At 43.4% G+C, this 16316-nt stretch overlaps 1 protein-coding gene across 8 annotated transcripts in view; it reads right to left on the bottom strand.

Moving 5' to 3' along the window:
* The window catches only part of LOC135520382 (regulating synaptic membrane exocytosis protein 2-like), a 249172-nt gene that overhangs the window by 46233 nt on the left and 186623 nt on the right, over positions 1-16316 (bottom strand). For 6 of the 8 annotated variants that reach the window (XM_064945892.1, XM_064945884.1, XM_064945886.1 and 3 more), the window contains 3 exons: positions 9600-9632; positions 7959-8062; positions 3645-3808 (listed from right to left, as the gene is read on the bottom strand). The exons of the other annotated variants lie outside the window; for them this stretch is intronic. In XM_064945892.1, coding sequence (XP_064801964.1) covers positions 3645-3808; positions 7959-8062; positions 9600-9632 — 301 coding nt within the window. The remainder of the gene's footprint in view (positions 1-3644; positions 3809-7958; positions 8063-9599; positions 9633-16316) is intronic. 8 annotated transcript variants of the gene reach the window in all.

The following is a 16316-nucleotide window of genomic DNA, read 5'->3' as shown; positions in this document are numbered from 1 at the left end:
GTATCCCCACTTCATCCCCATATTGTTTTTTTGCTCTTTTGCACCCAGTATCTCTACTTGCACATCATCATCTGCACATCTATCACTCCCAGTGTTAATGCTAAATTGTAATTATCTCGCCTCTATTGATTGCCTTACCTCCCTAATCTTACTACGTTGGCACACACTGTATAAAGATTTTCTATTGTGTTATTGACTGTACGTTTGTTTATCCCATGTGTAACTCTGTGTTGTTTTTGTCACATTGCTTTGCTTTATCTTGGCCAGGTTGCAGTTGTAAATGAGAACTTGTTCTCAACTGGTCTACCTAGTTAAGTAAAGGTATAAAAAATAAAATGTAAATAAAAAAAGGAAAAACTGAGAATGATGCCTGTATTGTATGTCCATGAGCAATCGATGGCCCCTGTAGCTATTCACTATCCTTATTGAGTTATTGAAGAGGTTTGGGTTTCTATACAATGCCCTTGTATTGCTAAATGTGAATACCATTCATTCTATTAGAAAACTGTCCATGTAGTACTCTCTAGTTAGCCTTGTTCATCTCACCTCTTATTTATCACATTGTTAAACCAATCGAGCCGGAAAAGCCACTCAAATAGTGTCGGTCTGTGCTCCTCTCTGTCTCTCTATCTGTCTATCTGTCTGTCTGTCTGTGCTCCTCTCTGTCTGTCTGTCTGTCTGTCTGTCTGTGCTCCTCTCTGTCTCTCTCTCTGTCTGTCTGTCTGCCTGTGCTCCTCTCTGTCTCTCTGTCTGCCTGTCTGTGCTCCTCGCTGTCTCTCTGTCTGTGCTCCTCTCTGTCTCTCTGTCTGTGCTCCTCTCTGTCTCTCTGTCTGTGCTCCTCTCTGTCTCTCTGTCTGTCTGTCTGTGCTCCTCTCTGTCTGTCTGTGCTACTCTCTGTCTCTCTGTCTGTCTGTGCTCCTCTCTGTCTGTCTGTCTGTCTGTCTGTCTGTCTGTCTGTGTCTGTCTGTTTGTCTGTCTATCTGTCTGTCTGTGCTCCTCTCTGTCTGTCTGTCTGTCTATCTGTCTGTCTGTGCTCCTCTCTGTCTATCTGTCTGTCTGTGCTCCTCCTGTCTCTCTGTCTCTCTGTCTGTCTGTCTGTGCTCCTCTCGGTCTCTCTGTCTGCCTGTCTGTGCTCCTCTCTGTCTGTCTGTCTGTCTGTCTGTCTGTCTGTCTGTCTGTCTGTGCTCCTCTCTGTCTCTCTGTCTGTCTGTCTGTGCTCCTCTCTGTCTCTCTATCTGTCTGTCTGTGCTCCTCTCTGTCTCTCTGTCTGTCTGTCTGTGCTCCTCTCTGTCTCTCTATCTGTCTGTCTGTGCTCCTCTCTGTCTCTCTGTCTGTCTGTCTGTGCTCCTCTCTGTCTCTCTATCTGTCTGTCTGGGATTATCTCTTGTATTGCGTAACAGAACTGTTCAGCGTCCCTGTTAAGATCTCCATAATAAGGTTGGTTGAAAGCATTACCTTGGAACACACAATAACGGAGTAAATGAAAGGTACACAGCAGCATGAGGAAAAACACTTCATCATCTGAACACTGTGCTCTCCAGCTCTCCATCCATCTGCTTTTCATTCACAAGGAGATTCCTTATCCAGTCCATCCTCTCTGTCTTTTCATTTACAAAGAGACTCATTATCCAGTCCATCCTCTCTGATGCTGTGTCACTGGAGTACTAGTTTGAAGGGGCAACACAGGCTTTTACTGTACCTCTACCCAGAACATTACTATTGCCATCAACCTCACAGGTTTTCAGTGATCGTACGAGGTACTGTACAGACATTCAAAGTGATTACAAAGAGAGCAGCTGAAAGCATTAACAGCCTGGGTTGCAGAGAGTTGAAGAAAGTTGAAGAGAGTTGTAGTTGAAGGCCAGAGGACAACAGTAGTTGTGGATTGGGTCAGGGGGTCAGGGGGTCAGGGTCAGCTGGGTTTACAAGCACATAGAGCCAGCCACAGGCAAGGAAAAGGACATCATACTGACCAAACACTGAGAGGTACAGACAAACAAGTGATTTAGCAACTGACTGACTACAGCCTAGTGTACCATAACTTTGTGTGTGTGTGTGTCCACATCGGTAGCACTTTACTAAATAAGATCGGAGCATTTAGCTCAACTAAAAATAGAGTCTGTTTGCAAGAAGCTCTTAGTTCCTGCTGTGAATGCAATGTAACACTGATTACATCTTATTAGACAGCTAAACTAACTGCTGAGAAGAACTCACAGGGTTCCAAATCTATTTGTTCTAATCTTGACCTATTTTAACAGCCTCTGTTATGAGGACTATCCTCCCTGTTGAAACAAAACAACTGTCATGTCTGTAATATAAATGTATCATGTAAAACATTATGGGAACATGATAACTGGCATTCCACATAAATAATAACATAAATAATGGATTGATGTAAGATTCATGTTAGATTGAGGGATTGAGGTTTGTTTGAGGTCAGGTTTGACCTGTGGTTGGATTGAGGTTAGATTGAGGTCAGGTTAGGTTTGACCTGTGGTTGGATTGAGGTTAGATTGAGGTCAGGTTAGGTTTGACCGGAGGTTGGATTGAGGTTAGATTGAGGTCAGGTTAGGTTTGACCTGTGGTTGGATTGAGGTTAGATTGAGGTCAGGTTAGGTTTGACCTGAGGTTGGATTGAGGTTAGATTGAGGTCAGGTTAGGTTTGACCGGAGGTTGGATTGAGGTTAGATTGAGGTCAGGTTAGGTTTGACCGGAGGTTGGATTGAGGTTAGATTGAGATCAGGTTAGGTTTGACCGGAGGTTGGATTGAGGTTAGATTGAGGTCAGGTTAGGTTTGACCTGAGGTTGGATTGAGGTTAGATTGAGGTCAGACTGGTGAACTAGTTAACTAGTTACCTGAGGTCAGTCTCTGAGAACCTCCTCCGCAGCATTTCCTCTTCCTCCATCTCCTCCTGTGACTTCTGTGTGACTACAGTGGTCCTCCTCTCACCTCCTTCCTCTTTAGCCTCCTCCTCCCCTTCCCTCTGTTTACCCTGCCCTCTATGTGTACCCCCCGCTCCCCCCCCCACTTCCTCTCGCCCAACTTCCTCTTCCTCCAGCACCTCCCCCAAATGTTCATCCCCTTCCCGTGATTGGTTCCTCGATTTGGAATAGATGAGGACGTAACAGAAGCGCAAACGCGGCGCATGCAAAGCAGAAAGGAAACGAAAGAAAGGTATGTGAAACCAAACTGCAGAAATAAGGTCAACAATGAGACAAAAATGGAACATACATAAAACAGCAAAACTCAAATAAACTAAAAGCAAAAAAAAACATGCAGATCTGTTTCAGTTATGTTTCAACACGAGACAAACCATACAGCATCATTTCACACTAGTATGAGTTACCAGTTACGAGCAAACCCCAACCTTATGCAGTAGAGTTCAAACATTTTGCTCTATTTTCACCTAGGCAGAGCCAAACCTGAACTCACTGGATGGTGGGAAATAGCACAATGCTAGCTGTGCATTTCCCTCTAAAGTTAAGAAACCAAGTGAAAACTCTTTTCATTGTGGAAAATGTCTGGACTTGGCAACTTTAGTTGAAAGAAAGCTTCACAGCCTTTGGGGTTTGCCAATCCCTGGCAAGGCAGAGGTGTTGGACCTAGGGCTTCTGTCTCCCCTTGGTGTGTTGCTGCTTCCTACCTGATCTTCTGCTTTCCTCGCGGCCGTTCTGACTGGACAGACATGTAGCTCGTGCTGCTGAACCGAGAGGCACTACTGGTTCTCGACACAGCGGACACGTCGCTTACATCACTGTCCGAAGACTTGGCTGACATGTTGTCTGAACCCCGCTGACCATCCCTCCTCTGTAAAGGAGAAACACACACCACTCAGCACACAACTAAAAATAGACTTGGAAATACTACTTTGTGGTAATTATTTTGTCCTTTGTTAATTTTTTCCCCTATTGTACAGAACAGGACACCTTCCTAATTATTGAGTTGCACCCCCCCTTTAACCCTCAGAACAGCCTCAATCCGTTGGGGCATGGACTCTACAAGGTGTGGAAAGCATTCCACAAGGATGCTGGCCCATGTTGACTCTACAAGGTGTGGAAAGCATTCAACAAGGATGCTGGCCCGTGTTGACTCTACAAGGTGTGGAAAGCATTCCACAAGGATGCTGGCCCATGTTGACTCTACAAGGTGTGGAAAGCATTCCACAAGGATGCTGGCCCATGTTGACTCTACAAGGTGTGGAAAGCATTCCACAAGGATGCTGGCCCATGTTGACTCTACAAGGTGTGGAAAGCATTCCACAAGGATGCTGGCCCATGTTGACTCTACAAGGTGTGGAAAGCATTCCACAAGGATGCTGGCCCATGTTGACTCTACAAGGTGTGGAAAGCATTCCACAAGGATGCTGGCCTATGTTCCTTTAAAAAAAAATAGGCACTGAGCAAATTTCAGGTCTGCTGAGTGCAAAATTGAACATTGTGAAAATTCTGTGCAACTTCAAGTGAGCGTTTACTTTGAACACTGAGGCTGTAGCCGCTTGATGTTAGTTTTAACAGCAGTCAAGTAGGCTACTATGGCTATTTTATCATAATGTAGGCCTACCGGAGTGACCTACCATTGAAAACAGTGGAGAAAATGCATCCCATAACAGTTTAACATGCAAATAGCTGTTCTATCATTCAGTCTACAGTAACAGCCAATGTGTGGTGTTCAATGTAGGATACACTTCAACTATGACAGACAAGATAAGGGAAAAGAATCCAGAAAATCACATTGCAGGATTTTTAATGAATTTATTTGCAAATTATGGTGGAAAATAAGTATTTGGTCAATAACAAAAGTTTATCTCAATACTTTGTTATATACCCTTTGTTGGCAATGACAGATGTCAAACGTTTCCTTTCTTCACAAGGTTTTCACACACTGTTGCTGGTATTTTGGCCCATTCCTCCATGCAGATCTCCTCTAGAGCAATGATGTTTTGGGGCTGTTGCTGGGCAACACAGACTTTCAACTCCCTCCAAAGGTTTTCTATTGGGTTGAGATCTGGAGACTGGCTAGGCCACTCCAGGACCTTGAAATGGTTCTTACGAAGCCACTCCTTCGTTGCCCGGGCGGTGTGTTTGGGATCATTGTCATGCTGAAAGACCTAGCCACGTTTCACCTTCAATTCCCTTGCTGATGGAAGGAGGTTTTCACTCAAAATCTCACGATACATGGCCCCATTCATTCCTTCCTTTACACGGATCAGTCGTCCTGGTCCCTTTGCAGAAAAACAGCCCCAAAGCATGATGTTTCCACCCCCATGCTTCACAGTAGGTATGGTGTTCTTTGGATGAGTTGAGTTTTTACCAAAAAGTTATATTTTGGTTTCATCTGACCATATGACATTCTCCCAATCTTCTTCTGGATCATCCAAATGCTCTCTAGCAAACTTCAGACGGGCCTGGACATGTACTGGCTTAAGCAGTGGGACACATCTGGCACTGCAGGATTTGAGTCCCTGGCGCGTAGTGTGTTACTGATGGTAGGCTTTGTTACTTTGGTCCCAGCTCTCTGCAGGTCATTCACTAGGTCCCCCCGTGTGGTTCTGGGATTTTTGCTCACCGTTCTTGTGATCATTTTGACCCCACGGGGTGAGATCTTGCGTGGAGCCCCAGATCGAGGGAGATTATCAGTGGTCTTGTATGTCTTCCATTTCCTCATAATTGCTCCCACAGTTGATTTCTTCAAACCAAGCTACTTACCAAGCTGCAGGTCTACAATTTTGTTTCTGGTGTCCTTTGACAGCTCTTTGGTCTTGGCCATAGTGGAGTTTGGAGTGTGACTGTTTGAAGTTGTGGACAGGTGTCTTTTATACTGATAACAAGTTCAAACAGGTGCCATTAATACAGGTACTGAGTGGAGGACAGAGGAGCCTCTTAAAGAAGAAGTTACAGGTCTGTGTGAGCCAGAAATCTTGTTTGTTTGTAGGTGACCATTTCCCACCATAATTTACAAATAAATTCATTAAAAATCCTACAATGTGATTTTCTGGATTTTTTTTTCTCATTTTGTCTGTCATAGTTGAAGTGTACCTATGATGAAAATTACAGGCCTCTCTCATCTTTTTAAGTGGGAGAACTTGCACAATTGGTGGCTGACTAAATAATTTTTTGCCCCACTGTATGTGATGTAGATAATAAACTATTTTAAATAGTCTATTCCAAGGGTTATAGTCTTGTGGGGAAGGAATTTATCAAAGTTTTAATTAGAAAATTATAAGACAAAGGACAATAGAACAAACTTTCATGTGGCCAAAATCTTTGCTTTCAATGATTCGTTGGCTTTATAAGGAGATCTGTTCGCCCCAAAAAGATTGTTAGCCAAAGAGCAGCTCATTCACATTCATTACGGCCAATGTTCTAGGAGGAGGACACAGAGAAATGCTCGGTTATATAACCAAATAATCTTGAGCGATAGTAAATTGTTCTCTATAAAGCCAAAATGTAAGCTAATCAAAATCATTTGGCATAAACAAGAAATGGGAAAAGGATATTTTTCTTAGTTTTTTTTTACAGCAAGTTGGTGAACCAAGACATGATGTTAAAACAAATGAAAATCATCTGCAAAGAAAGAGATTGTATATTAAAAGCTGCTCTGTGTCCAGTTTGTTAAAATACGGTTGTAGTGTGTGGCTCTCCTCACAACTAACAGTTGACAAATGTTTATTTTTATAGAACTATAAGTGTAATGCATGCTTAGTGTATTCCATGGCAGTAGTTATCATTCCACACACTTAAAAGGAAGACAGGACAGGATGGACATGCTTTCTCTTATAAGGCTTGGCTCAGGCACTGGCGAGGCCCCCAGGGCTCTTTATAAACACACTACACTTACAGCAACTACAGTCTGTGTGACTCTGGACACAGTCACTGCTACATTCCAAGGATTCACAGGGTCGATATAATACCTCATGTATGTACGTATACCTGTTCATGAAGCTTGCCAAATTGTGAATACTGCTGTAATGGGTGTTTGGAAACAAGTGTTTTACATTTTTTGATGTCTCGCCATGGGTTTGAGTATGATGCTGTTAACATCCTGCTCGGCTTTAATTTGATTCCTGCGCGGGTCACATTTACTGAACATTTTCTGTGTTAGCCGTAAGTCAGTTTGTATACAAAGTGTCTACTTAATGACCATGTTATGAATAGAATAGGAAGGAAGGGCTGGTATTGGTCTTAATGACCATGTTATGAATAGAATAGGAAGGAAGGGCTGGTATTGGTCTTGATGACCATGTTATGAATAGAATAGGAAGGAAGGGCTGGTATTGGTCTTGATGACCATGTTATGAATAGAATAGGAAGGAAGGGCTGGTATTGGTCTTGATGACCATGTTATGAATAGAATATGAAGGAAGGGCTGGTATTGGTCTTGATGACCATGTTATGAATAGAATAGGAAGGAAGGGCTGGTATTGGTCTTGATGACCATGTTATGAATAGAATAGGAAGGAAGGGCTGGTATTGGTCTTGATGACCATGTTATGAATAGAATAGGAAGGAAGGGCTGGTATTGGTCTTGCCTAAGAGTGATGGTCCTGCTTCAGGTGTACTGAACATGTAATGACCATGTTATGAATAGAATTGGAAGGAAGGGCTGGTATTGGTCTTGATGACCATGTTATGAATAGAATAGGAAGGAAGGGCTGGTATTGGTCTTGATGACCATGTTATGAATAGAATAGGAAGGAAGGGCTGGTATTGGTCTTGATGACCATGTTATGAATAGAATAGGAAGGAAGGGCTGGTATTGGTCTTGATGACCATGTTATGAATAGAATAGGAAGGAAGGGCTGGTATTGGTCTTGCCTAAGAGTGATGGTCCTGCTTCACGTGTAACTGAACATGGATGTGTTAAAGTAACTCCAAGTCCGTTTGTTGGGAGAAATAGTGTGATGCTAACAATGTTCTACTTATGAAAAGGAAAGGAGGGCTGTGTCACTGTGTCTTGCCTTGTTGTAGTCCTGTTCCAGTCTGGAGTCGCACCCGGCCCCCTGCTTGAACTTGTTCACCTTCAGCTTCATCTGTCTGGTCCTCTCCTCCACATCCATAGCACCTAGGGAGCAGAGTGGTCAGTGGAGGTCATACTCAGGAATAGGGAAATCCTGGTTGGAAGACTCCCAGAATCACAAGGGAATCATCTGTTATCCTCCATCCAGGATTTCTGGAAAACCTGGGAATTTGGGGGAAATTCACAGATTTTTGCAACGCTACACAGGAATAGTCTTTTGAAATGTTTTGTGGGTTCTGGTACAAAGCACTGACCGAAAAAAGTCCTCAAGATATCAGCATAAAAAAGGTTTCTACTTTGATTTAGGAATCCCGCATTACTATGATCCAAAGACTCATTCGGGTATCATTTTCACATGACAATGTTATTGTATAAAAGTGCTGCATGCAGCATTCAGAGTTAGTTCACCCAGACACCAACAGTCCATGATGTCACATAGAGCTGGCAAAATGAACAGTAGGAAAACACAAACAACAACTTGTAAGAAATATTCCATTTCATAATGAAGGGGTTCACTTGGAGTTTACATGAAGGGGTTGAATGAAAAGTGTCAGTTATTCTGTGTCAAAATCTCAGACATGCTCTGTTGGGTCTGGAGCCCTAACTTTACTATACAACCTCTTTGCCATAGTTTATTTTACTGAATTAATTATTCATCATATTTCTTGCAAGCAGCTACCAACCTCCCAGAGCTCACATAGGCTTTGGGGGCTAAACGTGACTGTCCACATGCCACAGTGAGCATGTCAGGTCAGTCAGGTTTGTTAGGTCAGTCAGTCAGTCTATAGTGTGGGGAGTATTCAGATCAGAGGAACCCTATTCTCTATATAGTGTTCCTATGTGGCTCCGGTCCAACAGAATACACTCGACTAAGGAATGGGGAAGGAGCCATTTGGGACGACCTCACTTCCTGATGTCAGGCAGACTACAGTAACTCTAGCCGTCTTACCTGCATCACCATTCTCTGGACACACTTTCATTCTCTCTACTTTAGATTTGTATGATGGCGGTGGGGAGAGGAAGCACAGGCGCATGAGAGAAAGAAAACACAAAAACAAAGAGCAAATGAATGTAGAAAGATAATAGATGAGACTAAATGAAGACCTTCAGGAATGATGGGAAATGAAAGGACAGCCTCCATGTTAGTTTTTCTGCAACATGTGAATATGATTTCCTGTCCATCAGCTTTATATGACAGTTCATGAGATATGACCTTATATTGTAGAACAACAGAATGAGATGCACTTTCTGCCATCTTGGTGGCATATCAGGATTCCTAGGTTCTATTTGTTCAACATGCCTCAATGAAATGTCGTCAGGGTTGAATATAGCCGAACAACAGACATGTTACAATGAACAAAGTTGACATGTATGACCATGCATGCTTACATGTAAGCAAGCACACACAAACTAAGTCAAATCCACCCCCCCCCCAAAAAAAACATCTCCAACAAGCTCAATCAGCAGGGAAGAATGGACATGAGAAAGCAGGAGTAGGCGGGATGAAGAAGAGAAGGAATGAGGAAGACGAGGATGAGAAGGGGGTAAAAAGGGGAGGCATACAGAAGAAGGAGGGACAGACCTGAGCTGGTCCAACCTGGTGAGTCCGTGTCTTCTGGGGTCACATGACAAAACACAGACACAGACAGAGGACAGGAGATGGGAGTGAGAGGGGTGACACCATGGACAGGAAGTGATATCACTGTGGAGGACCCTCCTTCACAGTGGCCGCCGCACAGATCGGGTGGGGGTCAGAGTGGGGGGGGGGCATGATGGACAGGGGGTGGCACAAAACGACAACAACAACAAGCACAGAGCACAACAACACAAACAAAATCAAACACCACAACAAAGAAAGATCACACCAACACAAATTGCACTAATGGACAGCCAAGGAGAAAAGTGAAGAGAAGAGAAGGGTGCAAGGCAGGCCGGGAGCGGCTGGACTAAAAGACCTGTAGTGTTATTGAAAAACAAAGACGGGGAAAGGTGAGCTGCTGTGTACTGTCCAGAGGAAAGAGAGCTGAAACAGTCAAGTAGACGTTAAGGATGGGAGGAAGAGCATTGGGGCTGACAAAGCAGACAGAAACCCTAAAAGACTTTAGAGGTAGAAGAGAGGCGGTGGGGGAGCCACTTGAGTCAGGGACTAATAGTCTACTGTGGAGAGACGGACAGACAGACAGACAGCCTGGAACATAAACAACCAAAAGCAGGCAGAGAGGCGGCGGTAGGTACAAAAGAGAAAGCTATCAGTACCACAACTTTTCTTTCTTTCTTTCTTTCTTTCTTTCTTTCTTTCTTTCTTTCTTTCAGAAACCTTGTTGTTGTGATTGAGGCTGAGGCACAGAGAGAGTAGGCCCACCAATACCCCTGGGAATGAACAGGTTACACTACAGAGAGAGCTGGGATCGACTAGCAGCCGCTCTCCTCTCCAGAGCCTCTGTTAGCCTCCAATTAACAACCATCTCCCCCTACTCCAGTACATAATCCCACTCCTATTCCGCCACTGTGTCTTGGGAGGAAAACAGAATGTGCTTAGGTTTTGATGAGCTGTGCTTTCATCAGCCTTTCATTAATCATCCCCTGCCGTGTGCAAATCATCTTGCATAATGTAACCAAGAGAGAGAGAGAGTTGGAGCACTCACTCCTCCTAGCTCGTCTGTGGCTTCACGCAAGCATAGTCAAATCAAATCAAATTTTATTTGTCACATACACATGGTTAGCAGATGTTAATGCGAGTGTAGCGAAATGCTTGTGCTTCTAGTTCCGACAATGCAGTAATAACCAACAAGTAATCTAACTAACAATTCCTAATCTACTGTCTTATACACAGTGTAAGGGGATAAAGAATATGTACATAAGGATATATGAGTGAGTGATGGTACAGAGCAGCATAGGCAAGATACAGATACACTTACTGTGTTATGCATGTAATGGTGTTGTATTTTCATGGGATTTTGGAAGATACAGTAAGACCCCATTGTGGGCTAAAAGAGATCCAAATAAACAAGGGAACAAACTGTGGCTTCACACAGCCATAGTGATTCCGCTAACTATGACAGGGCACGCTGTGGTGGGGGTGGTTAGCCCAAAGACCATCTTCACTGAAGTGACACTGTCCACTCCTGGATGTGTGCCCACCTACCCCCCTACTGTTCCTCTTGCCCCCTTCTTGTATGCTTCCATGTTGAAGGCTTTGGTGTACAACCCCTGGGAGACCACCACAAACCACAGCTGCAGCTATACGAGTTGTTGTCTGCACCCCAAATGGCACCCTAACCCCTACGTGGTGTACTATGTACAGTGCCTTGCAAAAGTATTCATCCCCCTTGGCGTTTGTCCTATTTTGTAGCATTACAACCTGTAATTTAAATGTATTTTTAATTGGATTTCATGTAATGGACATACACAAAATAGTCAAAATTGGTGAAGTGAAATTTAAAAAAATAACTTGTTCCAAACATTTATAAAAAATGAAAAAGTGATGTGTGCATATGTATTCACCCCCTTTGCTTTGACGCCCCTAAATAAGATCTGGTGCAACCAATTACCTTCAGAAGTCACATAATTAGTTAAATAAAGTTCACCTGTGGGCAATCTAAGCGTCACATGATCGGTCACACGATCACAGTATATATGCACCTGCTCTGAAAGGCCCCAGAGTCTGCAACACCACTAAGAAAGGGACACCACCAAGCAAGCTGCACCATGAAGACCAAGGAGCTCCAAACAGGTCAGGGACAAAGTTGTGGAGAAGTACAGATCAGGATTGGGTTATAAAACAATATCAGAAACTTTGAACATCCCACGGAGCAACATTAAATCCATTATTAAATGGGAGGGCCGCCCACCAACACTCACGGACCAGGCAAGGAGGGTATTAATCAGAAAGGCAACAAAGAGACCAAAGATAACCCTGAAGGAGCTGCAATGCTCCACAGACGAGATTGGAGTATATGTCCATAGGACCACTTTAAGTCGTACACTCCACAGAGCTGGGCTTTACGGAAGAGTGGCCAGAAAAAAAACATTGCTTAAAGAAAAAAATAAGCAAACACGTTTGGTGTTCACCAAAAGGCATGTGGAGACTCCCCAAACATATGGAAGAAGGTACTCTGGTCAGATGAGACTAAAACTGAGCTTTTTGGCCATCAAGGAAAACGCTATGTCTGGCACAAACCCAACACCTCACATCACCCTGAGAACACCATCCCCACATTGAAGCATGGTGGTGGCAGCATCATGCTGTGGGGATGTTTGTCATCGGCAGGGACTGGGAAAACTGGTCAGAATTGAAGGAATGATGGATGGCGCTAAACACAAGGAAATCCTTGAGGGAAACCGGTTTCAGTCTTCCAGAGATTTGAGACTGGGACATAGATTCACCTTGCAGCAGGACAATGAACCTAAGCATAGTGCTAAAGCAACACTCAAGTGGTTTAAGGGGAAACATTTAAATGTCTTGGAATGGCCTAGTCAAAGCCAAGATCTCAATCCAATTGAAAATCTGTGGTATGACTTAAATATTCCTGTACACCAGCAGAACCCATCCAACTTGAAGGAGCTGGAGCAGTTTTACCTTGAAGAATGGGCAAAATTCCCAGTGGCTAGATGTGCCAAGCTTATAGAGACACCCCAAAGAGACTTGCAGCTGTAATTGCTGCAACAGGTGGCTCTACAAAGTATTGACTTTGGGGGGGATGAATAGTTATGCACACTCAAGTTTTTTTGTGTGTGTTATTTCTTGTTTGTTTCATGATCAAATATATTTGCATCTTCAAAGTGGTAGGCATGTTGTGTAAATCAAATGATTCAACCCCCCCAAAAAATATATTTTAATTCCAGGTCGTAAGGCAACAAAATAGGAAAAATGCCAAGGGGGTGAATACTTTCGCAAGCCACTGTAGTGAAAAGGGTGCCATGTGGGACAGAGCCGATGTGTAAGGCCAGGTGACGAGACTCTGATTATTGGCCTTAATATGTAACACACTATAGTCAACATCTGCAGTTAGGTCAATTACGTCTTCATTAAGTTGAATAATTAAGAGAGGCATGAATAAAACAACACTGTGAGACATCTGCCTTATTCAGCTTAGATCTGATCACACCAACGTGCCAACTCAACTCACCTCACCTCATTGTCAAGTCAAGAGATACCCACTGTAGCTGAACAAAGCGAGCAGGCAATTTTTGGCTCGTCATCAACAGCATGGTACAAGTTGTAGGTCAATGCTTGTCATCAACAGCATGCTACAACAGCATGGTACAACAGCATGGTAAAAGTCCTAGGTGAACTCATCAATGGCGTACCTTACATAACACAAATAAACTATGTTTAAATAATCCTCTATCTAGTGAAATGCATTAGTTGACGCACACCCAAACATTTTGGCGAGCCGCTGACTAACGGAATAGTAAGATTATCTAACAAAATATAGATAGTCATCAAATAATCATCCTTGTTTTGTTCATCTTGAGTCATATTGTCCAAACACAGACCAGTGCTTGTTAAAAGGGGTCAAAGAGTCATCACCTGACAGCATGAACATACTGAACCACAATACCTCTGACAGTATGAGCATACTGACCCACAGAGTTATACAATACCTCTGACAGTATGGGGATACTGACCCAGAGTTATACAATACCTCTGACAGTATGGGGATACTGACCCACAGAGTTATACAATACCTCTGACAGTATGGGGATACTGACCCACAGAGTTATACAATACCTCTGACAGTATGGGGATACTGACCCACAGAGTTATACAATACCTCTGACAGTATGGGGATACTGACCCACAGAGTTATACAATACCTCTGACAGTATGGGGATACTGACCCACAGAGTTATACAATACCTCTGACAGTATGAGCATACTGACCCACAGAGTTATACAATACCTCTGACAGTATGGGGATACTGACCCACAGAGTTATACAATACCTCTGACAGTATGAGCATACTGACCCACAGAGTTATACAATACCTCTGACAGTATGAGCATACTGACCCACAGAGTTATACAATACCTCTGACAGTATGGGCATACTGACCCACAGAGTTATACAATACCTCTGACAGCATGAGCATACTGACCCACAGAGTTATACAATACCTCTGACAGTATGGGCATACTGACCCACAGAGTTATACAATACCTCTGACAGTATGGGGATACTGACCCACAGAGTTATACAATACCTCTGACAGCATGAGCATACTGACCCACAGAGTTATACAATACCTCTGACAGTATGAGCATACTGACCCACAGAGTTATACAATACCTCTGACAGTATGGGGATACTGACCCACAGAGTTATACAATACCTCTGACAGTATGAGCATACTGACCCACAGAGTCATACAATACCTCTGACAGTATGGGCATACTGACCCACAGAGTTATACAATACCTCTGACAGTATGGGGATACTGACCCACAGAGTTATACAATACCTCTGACAGTATGAGCATACTGACCCACAGAGTTATACAATACCTCTGACAGTATGGGGATACTGACCCACAGAGTTATACAATACCTCTGACAGCATGAGCATACTGACCCACAGAGTTATACAATACCTCTGACAGTATGAGCATACTGACCCACAGAGTTATACAATACCTCTGACAGTATGGGGATACTGACCCACAGAGTTATACAATACCTCTGACAGTATGAGCATACTGACCCACAGAGTCATACAATACCTCTGACAGTATGGGGATACTGACCCACAGAGTTATACAATACCTCTGACAGCATGAGCATACTGACCCACAGAGTTATACAATACCTCTGACAGTATGGGGATACTGACCCACAGAGTTATACAATACCTCTGACAGTATGGGGATACTGACCCACAGAGTTATACAATACCTCTGACAGCATGAGCATACTGACCCACAGAGTTATACAATACCTCTGACAGTATGGGGATACTGACCCACAGAGTTATACAATACCTCTGACAGTATGGGCATACTGACCCACAGAGTTATACAATACCTCTGACAGTATGGGGATACTGACCCACAGAGTTATACAATACCTCTGACAGTATGGGGATACTGACCCACAGAGTTATACAATACCTCTGACAGCATGAGCATACTGACCCACAGAGTTATACAATACCTCTGACAGTATGGGGATACTGACCCACAGAGTTATACAATACCTCTGACAGTATGGGGATACTGACCCACAGAGTTATACAATACCTCTGACAGTATGAGCATACTGACCCACAGAGTTATACAATACCTCTGACAGTATGAGCATACTGACCCACAGAGTTATACAATACCTCTGACAGTATGAGCATACTGACCCACAGAGTTTTACAATACCTCTGACAGTATGGGGATACTGACCCACAGAGTTATACAATACCTCTGACAGTATGAGCATACTGACCCACAGAGTTATACAATACCTCTGACAGTATGAGCATACTGACCCACAGAGTTGTACAATACCTCTGACAGTATGGGCATACTGACCCACAGAGTTATACAATACCTCTGACAGTATGGGGATACTGACCCACAGAGTTATACAATACCTCTGACAGTATGAGCATACTGACCCACAGAGTTATACAATACCTCTGACAGTATGGGCATACTGACCCACAGAGTTGAGTTATACAATATCTCTGACAGTATGGGGATACTGACCCACAGAGTCATACAATACCTCTGACAGTATGGGGATACTGACCCACAGAGTTATACAATACCTCTGACAGTATGAGCATACTGACCCACAGAGTTATACAATACCTCTGACAGTATGGGCATACTGACCCACAGAGTTATACAATACCTCTGACAGTATGAGCATACTGACCCACAGAGTTATACAATACCTCTGACAGTATGAGCATACTGACCCACAGAGTTATACAATACCTCTGACAGTATGAGCATACTGACCCACAGAGTTATACAATACCTCTGACAGTATGAGCATACTGACCCACAGAGTTATACAATACCTCTGACAGTATGGGGATACTGACCCACAGAGTTTTACAATACCTCTGACAGTATGGGCATACTGACCCACAGAGTTATACAATACCTCTGACAGTATGAGCATACTGACCCACAGAGTTATACAATACCTCTGACAGTATGAGCATACTGACCCACAGAGTTATACAATACCTCTGACAGTATGAGCATACTGACCCACAGAGTTATACAATACCTCTGACAGTATGGGCATACTGACCCACAGAGTTATACAATACCTCTGACAGTATGAGCATACTGA

This window comes from Oncorhynchus masou, chromosome 29 (assembly GCF_036934945.1).
Source record: "Oncorhynchus masou masou isolate Uvic2021 chromosome 29, UVic_Omas_1.1, whole genome shotgun sequence".
Lineage (NCBI taxonomy): Eukaryota > Metazoa > Chordata > Actinopteri > Salmoniformes > Salmonidae > Oncorhynchus > Oncorhynchus masou.
Note: the sequence above shows the minus strand (reverse complement) of the source record. Positions and strands in the feature narration are given on the sequence as shown.